This window comes from Triticum aestivum, chromosome 4A (assembly GCF_018294505.1).
Source record: "Triticum aestivum cultivar Chinese Spring chromosome 4A, IWGSC CS RefSeq v2.1, whole genome shotgun sequence".
Classification (NCBI taxonomy): domain Eukaryota; kingdom Viridiplantae; phylum Streptophyta; class Magnoliopsida; order Poales; family Poaceae; genus Triticum; species Triticum aestivum.
In genome coordinates, this window is record NC_057803.1 from 752,157,767 (window position 1) to 752,167,771 (window position 10,005).

General features: G+C 48.9%; 1 protein-coding gene across 1 annotated transcript; it reads left to right on the plus strand.

The window, feature by feature from the left end:
* Positions 1-7,449: 7,449 nt before the first annotated feature.
* LOC123084616 (desmethyl-deoxy-podophyllotoxin synthase) lies at positions 7,450-9,341 on the plus strand. The gene is made up of 2 exons (XM_044506120.1): positions 7,450-8,373; positions 8,724-9,341. The coding sequence occupies exons 1-2, from the start codon at positions 7,450-7,452 to the stop codon at positions 9,339-9,341; spliced, it is 1,542 nt and encodes a 513-aa protein (XP_044362055.1).
* Positions 9,342-10,005: the final 664 nt, after the last annotated feature.

Consider the following 10,005-nt stretch of genomic DNA (forward strand, 5'->3'; position numbering starts at 1 on the left):
GCGCGCGTCCCGGCGGCACCCATAGTACCCAAAAAAGACCCCCCAATGACCCCGTGCTGATTACCCTGAGAGAGACAGCTGGCCTCGTAGCTCGCCGACTCACCGCCACTTGCCATCCTCGCCCAGCAGCTACTGTTCCAGCAATAAACACCGATCCTACCTTGCAGCAAAACACAACTACAGTTTCAACTTTTCTTGATTGTGGCCATGGCTCCAACTCCGCCATGGTGGCCAATGCAGCTCGTCGCAGTTCCAGCATACAAAGACAAAGGTTGCAGCATCCCTGATCACAGTCCTAGCTCACCGAGCCCATGGTTTCCAGCTCGTCACGGTCACCAGTTCTACTAAAAGCAGTTCAATGTTTCAACTTCCCAATACTACAATTGTAGAATTCGCGTGGTCAGTCGTGGCGCTTTGCCGTCGAGGTAGTAACAAATAAATTGCCGGTTACAGCTCCTCTGGGCGTCGTTTGTACCCCCCCTCGCCACGTGAATCGTCGACAGTCATCCATGCTTGTAACAGTCCTAGTCCATGCTTGTAACGGCTGTCAAAAGGCTTGTAGCTCATCTGTACGTCGTTTGCAACCCTCGTTGCGGTTCCAATAGAAAAGATGTTCATTGCGGTTGCAACAAAAAACCACCGTGCTTGTAACCCAAACGTCGGGAGGTTCCAGCAAAACATCACCGTGGTTGTAGCCCCGACGCCGCCCCAGTTTGCCGGTTGCAGTTTTGGCATCGCTGGTCGCAGGATTCGGTGCTCGGTTCTGTCTTGTGCGGCCCCATACGGACAGGCGTGCCATGGCAAAGAGTGCGGCCTGGCGACGAGCACGTCCTTGGAAACGACATGGCAGTGTTGTCCCGAGGGGTGCGCGAACGACACAGGAGGCAGGAGCCGAGGTCGGCCACCGAGGCCGTGTGTATGTAGAGGAGCGAGAGAAGAGGAAGAGATACCCACGGGGAAGAAGAAAAGAAATGGATAAGGTATGCGCCCTGTGTGGGCCTGGGCTGTGAGTGCGTGAGTGGGCCGGTTGACCGATTACAAACGTTTCCTTTCGATATACCTACCTATACTAATTAGGCACTTTCTAAAAATACTAATTAGGCACTTCATAAAAATTCCAATTTTAATTAGATTTTTCTAGCCGTTTATTTGGTGGGACCGAATTATTACGGTGTAGATTAACTTACATAATTCTAAGCTTAAACACTTTATATCTTTTTATGCCGTGAAGTTATTTAAACCATCATACCTTTCTATGCCATCAAGTTACTTAAACAACTGTGTCTTTTCTGCATCTTTCTTTTAAGAGATTCCAGGAAATATGCCCGTGCGTTGCAACGGGAGAAAAATAATCAGATTATGCAGATGTGGTAGAGATAAAAAAAGTCTGAATCAAATGTCAGGATGAGATAAGGACTTTTAAAATGTAATTTCACAAACTATGCCTGAATGTCATGATGAGATAAGGGACTTTTAAAAAGTAATTTTAAAAATTAAAAAATGTGATGGCCTCATAACGACTTGATTTCGTAAGGCACCACAACGAAATGTTTTTTGGCTAAGCAAACTACATTGATGGACCATGCCTGAGCTATATTGATGAATGATGTGTCTCACCTTGGCCTAGCGTCGCGGTGTTTTCTATAACCAGTAAAACTATGGTACCAGAATAAATATAGTTGTGTATGTAGGAAAATTAACATTTAGTCATTTTTATATAGTTTACAAAAACGAACCCATAGGTGTGTGAATTTTTTGGGCTCAGCGCTGCTCAGAACAAGGAAATCTTTTACTTACCCTGGTGCAAGGGACTAAGTAAAATCATAAAAATGGCCTCAACAGAGCCCCTAATAAAACCTCTAAATAAGTGATGATTTGTTTTTTTTCATTATTTACGGAACTGTTTGAATTTTTTGAATATGTTTAAAAACTTCATGGACATTTTTTCAAATTACCGAATATCATTTGAATACACGATATTTTTTCAGGATAAAGAAGTGTTTTCTCACAGTCCACCATGCCTCGTACTATTCCTCACAGTCCACCACTTCCACAATAGATAGAGAGATATATGTCAACCGTTGGATGCAAGCTTTCCTCCATAATAAAGAAGTGTTTTCTCCCTTTAAAAATTGTTGTCCTATCCTCACGTATTCCTTTTCTCCACCTCCTGCTCGAGGACCTGTAATCTATCGAAGGTTGCCTCCAGCGCCGCCATCATCTGAGTCTTGCTGATCTAATCTAAACCCAATAATCTCATGTAGCAGTCCCACGTTGCTCTTGATTGCACTTTTCCTTGCAGTAAAAAGTCCCCTCCATAAACGCCCCCTTCCTCTACGAGGTTACCCTGGTTGGTTTGGTACTTGTGTTCTTGAGATCCATCTTTTATGTAAGGGTCAGTTCACACGGACGATGGACCATGGAGCCTTGATGCGGGTCCGGAAGCGTAAAAAGCAAGGTGATGACAACGCTGGATATCCATGATTCAATCAAAAAAAGGATTTTATCCAGTTTTTATCCCATTATTTTTCTGGAAACGCAATTAATTACCGAAACCGAAAAAGGCTTGTGCCCCGCTATATTAATATAGCAACCACCCGATACAGCCAGAAGTTCGATGCTGGGGCAAACAGCACAATCATGCCCAAAAGAAAAACAAGAGAAAAGCAATGCCGGTAGCACCGGATGAACGAAAGCTGAAGCATCCCGCAACCGCTGCGCCCACCGGAAACATCCACCACGCTCCAATGCCATCGAGTCGCCGCGAACAAAGCAACACCTTCAAGAAGGACTGCGACGGGGACGACGCTGCTGCCCGGACGAATCCTAGGATTTCTCCCGGTACACGGAGGGAAGCGGGCGAGAGGTACTCCCGAGGCCCTTCAAGAAGGTTGATGGCGCCCGCAGGCGTCACCGCGTCGGTGCCGGGCGGACCCGAGAGGGATTTCGCCCTACCCCTCATACCCACAACCCAGGACCAACCGGCGGCTCCACCACGCCAACCGCCCACCAACGAGCGCCACCACAGTCACGAGGACACCACCGTCGTCTCTCCACCGCAAACGCTGCGAGGCCGGCCGAACCAAACGAGACCACCGCCGATAGGGACCAGGAGCACCACAGCCACGTGGGAGGGGACAACCTCCACTGGCACAAGTCGTAGCAGACCGGACGCAGGCGCGGGAGCACGCCGGACCCCCTACCTAGCCTGGCCCAGATCGGGCCCGTTAAGCTCCTGCTGCAGCCGACGCAGCGCAGAGCTGCCGATCCCAACGACCGCATCCTGCCAGCCTAGCCGGAGGCCAGACCAACCCGCCCTGACCCGGATCGGGCCCAAAAGGGCCCAGATCTGGGCCTTCAGGGCTCCGCCGGCCGGCAAAGGGCCGCGCCGCGGCCGAATCTGCGCCCAATCTACACCGGAGCACCGCCCGCCGAGGCGCACCGTCGCCGGAAACCGCCGCCCGAGCCGGGGAACCGCGAGGGGGAGAGGAAGAGGGCCGCCACGGCGCCGCGCGGGCCACGCCAGCCGGCGGCAGCGGCGGGAGGAGGGGTGGGAGGTGGGGGCTGGGCGGCGAGGGGAGGGAGGGGGGTACGGGGAGATCCAGTGGTGTTTGGAGCTCAATTGCAATCTTTCACAATCAGGTTATTGCTTTTCAACTGACGGATTAAACGCAATTAATTTGTGAGGTAGAATTTATATTGGTGCACATCCGGATGGTATGCCGCTTTGATGAGAGTTCCTTCCGCCATGAAGACGTACGGATACGCGGGCTTCAGCAAATTGCTTTCCACCGAGACAAAGTACACGGGATTAAGCACCTTTGCTTGGTTCCTATAAGAACACACGTAAGAAACCTCGCTAGCCTAAGCTTGATTGCTTGGTTCCTGGAGTGATCTGCCGGAATAACGGGCCACACACAACGCCGGTGATTGCTCAAGTTCGGCGCCACACATGATGGTTAATTCCACCAATTTATTTGGCTCCTGCCTCTGATGTTATCTCACTAACTTTCGTACTAAAAAACAGAGAAGCACCATGGTGGAGCAAGGTCTGCAACTCTGCATGTACATTCCTTGAAGCCTTTCACTTATATTCGGTCTGTCCAGTCCAGGGCTGCTCTACCGGCGGCCTCCTCTCATGTGTGAGGGTTTGACCTTGCAGGCTGGGTTCCCATATCAAGGGCAGCGCGCGGTCCCGGTCCAGGTACTCGCCATATAGCTAATCCTCGTGCACCACCCTAGGTCTGACCAACTCACCCTAGCTTAGTCTCGCCGCAGCTCTTCCGTCGTTGTGTTGTTATGTACACGTTGATTGCATCTAAGGCTCCTATCATGACAAAGAGACCAGGACTGGCCACGGTGGGAGTAAGTTCAGCAGTAACATCGAGTCCAACTCAGTAAATCTGCTTATGTGGCAATGAGTTAACGAGGAGAGAGGTAGTTTGAGTAACTTAGCTAGTTACTGTAACATCACATGTCCCAACCAATGCAATATGAGGCCCTGGTAACAAAGTTTTTTCTAAGTATTCAGAGAATACTAGAGTTTTCTAAAATTAATACCACAGTTTTAATTCCTAAGAGTTGTTTGGCTATCAGAGAAAACAGTGGTATTAAAACTACAGTATATTCAAAACCACATTATTTTCTCTTCCTAAAAAAAAAAAGAACCGTCGACCTCCTTTTTCAAAACTGAGCAGGCGAAAGAAACGCTGCATCGCTTCTCTTCTTCCTGCCTTTTAAGCCACAGCCAGCATGTCGTCTATGGAGATCATCTCCATCAGAGACAAATGAAGAGACGGCAATGGAGCTGATCTTTGTTCCCTACCTCCGCATGGCTGCTATCCAGTGCCAGCCAAGAGGAACGAAAGGCCATTATAAACGGAGAGGGAAGTTGTCTTGTTTCCCTGTCGTGAAGTTGGCCGGCACGCTACCCTTGGTTAGCACAAGGGATCCAATCCAATACAACAGGGAAAGCTTGCAGCAGGTTATGGACAGGAAAAATATCATCTTCAATCTAGTTGAGGACAAGTCTGAGTCGCTGGCACTCGGAGCCGCTGGCAGCTCCGTGTCGTGTTCAACCGCCTCCTTCTAGCTTTGTGCATGGCAGTTCAGTGCATGCGGCTGGTTGTTATGCATGGCCGTTCAGTCATGCATAGTCTAAGGATATGTGTATGTTATTCTCCACTGTGGCTAGTCTAAACTCCCAGACCGCTTTTATTAGTTGCAGATCCCTTTTTGTCGGAAAACTACGTCTTTGAGTACAATTATTTTATCTCTAGCCCCCATCTTTTAGTTGACAAACGCTAGGTGCAATCAACTACCTCCGTCCTGATTTATTGGTCCCTTTCATATTCAGTGCCAAATTTTGACCTTAAATTTAACTAAGAAAATAGTAATGCATGTCATAGAAAATAATATAATTAGAAACAATGTTCAAATATAAATCCAACGATATAATTTTTCGTGACATGCATTAATATATTGTCAGTTAATTCTTTAGTCAAAATTTCGCACCAAATACGAAGAGGATTAATTAGTTTCCATAGTTTAACCTTCCAAATAAGCATATTATAGATGGATCATTTTATTACATTATTTTCATTTCGGGGTGTCTGTTGTACATATCAATGTACATTATATAATTTTTTTTCGAAAAGGAGGATGATCCCCGGCCTCTGCATCTGGGAGATGCATACGGCCATTTTATTGATTATTCTTGAGGACCTTACAAGGTATAACAACAATATGCCTGAATCCGCCATCTTGGCAGCATCTGCCGCTACTCCTATCCAAATGATGAAGGGGTGCAAGTTGGGCCACATACCCATACCTCTCACCGGAGGCCCCGACCGAGCCATCTGCCGGGTCGGGGGCTCAAATCGGTCTGACGCACTCACATGTGTCGTCGCCGCCATCTTCCACTGGTCCGTCTTCATAGCAGATTGAGGTGACAACCTTGGCAGGTCCTCCACCATCGACGCCACCACGACGCCAAACGACGACCTCCACCTACGCGAGCATTGGCAGGTCCTCCGCCATTGACGCCACCACGACGCCAGCCGACGACCTCCACCTACGTGACTCCATCTCCAAGCAACGGACATAAATCCATGCTAGGAAAGGGCCGCACCACCGCTGTCGCCCACCACCAACAAGCGCCACCCAACCCCAAGGTTACCAAAGCGACGCCTTCAAGAAGGGAACGGCGCCGTGAGCGTCGCCACCGCCCAACAGAGTTAGGGCTTTCGCCCGGGAAACCTAGGGGAAGGTGAAGTGAGGAGATTAGTCCATACCGACGCCTCCAAAGAGGGAAACGATGCCCTGAGGCGTTGCCGTCAGCGCGGCCGATCATGGCCGGCCAGGGATTTCGCCCGAATCAGATCTCCGCCACGAACAGCACCTCCTGTACAGAACCGGCGACCAAGAGGAAGCACGGCCCGACCAGGCTGGCCCGCACGCCGAACAGGGGAGGAAGGGACGCGCCAAATCGCGCACACCGACCGCCGCATAAGCTGCTGCCGGCGGCCAACGACCACCGGATCCGGCCGCCCGCGCGGCCGGGACACCGGATCCACCACCCGCACGGCTGTTAGCCGGCCATGCCTTGCCAATGGAGCCGCTGCTCCAGATCCAGGGTTCCGCACACATGAGCAGGGCAACCGAGGCCCCGCCGCTACCATCCTTGGCGCCCCGGGCTTGCCCGACGGCTGCCTCAGGCGGCGGCGAGGGAGGGAGGAGGGGAGGGGGTGAGGAGGAGGGGCGGCTAGGGTTGGGAGGAGGAGGCGGCTCTGTACATTATTTAATACATAGGGAATTTGAGTATTTTTGACACAAATAGGGATACAACATATGGTAAGCATTCTAACGTCATTTAGTTGGGCTTAAAGCATCTATGACATTTGCAGGTTATGAATTTTTCCCATGCCTTCTTTTTGTTTAGATTTATTTCATTTGTTCATTTCACACATAATATTTACAACCATAGGTTTGGACTTTAAGAACATCACCAAAGTAATTTTCCATGTTCTACATAAAGAGTGTTCTGTTTATTAGGTTTTCATTTTTTGCGGGTATGCTCCTTTGAGTAATTGTCCAATCTGAGCACGCATGTTGTACTCTCAACTTTGATTGCCACTAGGCTCCAAAGGAGAACTAGCCACTATACTGCAATGTTTGTGCACATGGTGAGTTCTTGCCAAACGACATATAATTGATTTTCCATGACTAATAACCAAGAGAAACTATCTCATGTAATATATAACAGAAGAATGTTAAAAGAAGTGTTCTCAATTAAAGACTAGGCTATTAAAAGTTTCTACTCATGTTTATAAAAATGTGTGCATATTAATAATACTAGCTCGTGCAACTGCACGGGTTGACGACTAGTATAAATACATGCTTCGGTCTGCTAGTCTGTTGTAGATACGCACGCGTAACCCTTTGGCGCACATGGAGCTCTTCACGCTGCCATACTACTCGTACCACTTGGCCCTATGCATCTTGTTAGCTCTCCTCTACCATGCCGTCCTACGCGCCGCCGCCGCCGCTGCCACCAGGCGTCCCCGCCCGAAGCTGCCTCCCGGTCCGTGGCAGCTTCCCATCATCGGCAGCCTGCACCACCTGTTGCGCGGGCTCCCACACCACATCATGCGCGACCTCTCCCTCCGCCATGGCCCGCTGATGCTGCTCCGCGTGTGCGAGCGCGAGGCCATCGTCGTCTCCTCCGCCGAGGCCGCGAGGGAGATCTACAAGGGTAACGAGGCCGCCTTCTCGACGCGGCTAAGCAGCCCGGGCATCGACGAGCACTCGAGGCACGGCCAGGGGATCGTCTTCGCGCCCTACGGCGACCACTGGCGGCTTCTCCGCCGGATCCTGGTGACGGAGCTGCTCAGCGCGCGGCGCGTCGAGGCGTTCCGACGGATCCGCGAGGAGGAGGCGGCGCGCCTGCTCTCGTCGCTTCAGGCTGAGGCGACGTCCGACGGTCGACTCGTCGACATCGGCCAGCGGCTGGAAGAGTTCGTGACAGACTCGGTAGTGCGTGCCATCTTTGGGGACAGGCTGCCCGATAGGGCCACGATTCTGAGGATCGTCAAGCAAGGAGTGGACCTGTCATCGATTTTTGATCTTCGAGACCTCTTCCCTTCGTCGTGGCTAGTTCGACTCGTGCGCCGCCGCCGCGGCAAGGCGGAGCGGCAGCGTGAGGAGGTGTTGAACGTTATGGACAGCATCCTCAAGAGTCACGAGGAGAGGAGGGCAGCCAGAGATGGAGATGACGAGCACGAGCAGGACATGGTCCATGCGTTACTCAGGATCCAAAAAGATGCCAATACGCCAGTTTCCCTGACCCACGGAGTCATAAGGACACTCCTCATAGTAAGGCTTTATATTTACAATCTTTCTAAATCTTTCTTTTGTCTTAGTCGATACTATAATCATGAGATTTGCATTTAGATCCGTGCAGTTTTTTTTCTTTTTAGTTTTAAGTTTTTTCTTTCTTACATGCATGCATATCATTTGACTAAGACTTGATTAAATCCCAGTCGACTAATACAAGAGCTAGCCACACCCTTATATTTAGGCCTGGTTATAGCCATCTAAGAAACAACTTGTGCTATCTTATTATAATTTATAAGTCGTATATATTATATCCTCCTCTCTACTACTAATAGTTTTACAGCCTTTTGATTTTGATTGATATTACTTCCTTGTATCCCTCCCAACAGGAAGTCTTTGGTGCAGCACTTGACACCACAGCTACTACTCTACAATGGGCGATGGCTGAACTAATGGCCAACCCAAGGGTGATGCGGCGCGTGCAGTCTGAGGTAGATTGTGCTCTCGCAGGACAGGCTATAGTACAAGAGGTCGCACTAAAGAGCATGCAATACCTCAGGGCAGTTATTAAAGAGACCTTGCGACTACACCCTCCTGCCACGCTCTTGGCTAGAGTGTGTGTGGGAGACTGCAAGATTCAAGGATATGATGTAACACGAGGAATGATTGTGCTTACCAACACATGGGCAATCTGTAGGGACCCCAAGTATTGGGATGAGCCGGACAAGTTCATGCCAGAGAGGTTCGAAGGCGAGGGTGTTCCCGACTTGAGAGGCATGGACTTCGAGTTCACTCCTTTCGGTGTTGGGCGGCGGATTTGCCCTGGGATTGAATTTGCGTATGCAAACCTTGAGATTGCTTTGGCTAGCCTTCTTTACCATTTTAACTGGGAGCTGCCTCTCGGAGTTGAACCAGGTGAAGTAGACATGACAGAGGAGTTCGGAGTCACTGCTCGAAGAAAGGTCAACCTATTTGTGCGTCCAATTATTCGTGTTCCCCTTAGATGAATTACACTTGCAAAACCAAATGCTCTTACTATAAGTAGCTCACATATGTGTACCTTATGTAATCATAATATGTATTTGTATCAAACCCCAAGAATACTCCTACGCACTCCGTAGTTTTATGTGGCAAAACGGCTGTCATAATGTCTTACATTTCCTTGAATACTTGTAGCTATTTGCTTCCATCTATAATGTCTTTATCTATGACAAAGGTTATTGTCACTAATGGTCAAATTATTTGTTCTCGTGTATTCCCTAACAGTACACATCTACCATAGGGGATCATTTCAAGGAACTCGTTCATTGATCTCCCAACCACTGCATTAATATAATGCACACAACCCACAAAATTGAATATTATAACCTTTACCAAAAGAAATAAGGTAAACTCTTTTTTTATTTATTGTTTATTCGTGAAGTTCTTTTTTGTTGGGAAGTTTACTTTTTTGTATGGAAGTTGCCTCGTTGTTGGAAAGTTCACCTTGTGAAAGTTCACTTCTTTACAGTTTTGTTAGGATTTCATTTTTTTTTTGTCCAACTTCACCAATCAATGTTATGCAGTTCAATGCATGCAGTTTAGATGGGTTACCTCACCTCGAACTGTTCAGACAAAATCGCAAAATAGTAATTTTGTAAGTGATAGATAATATTTATGAAAAATCAGTAA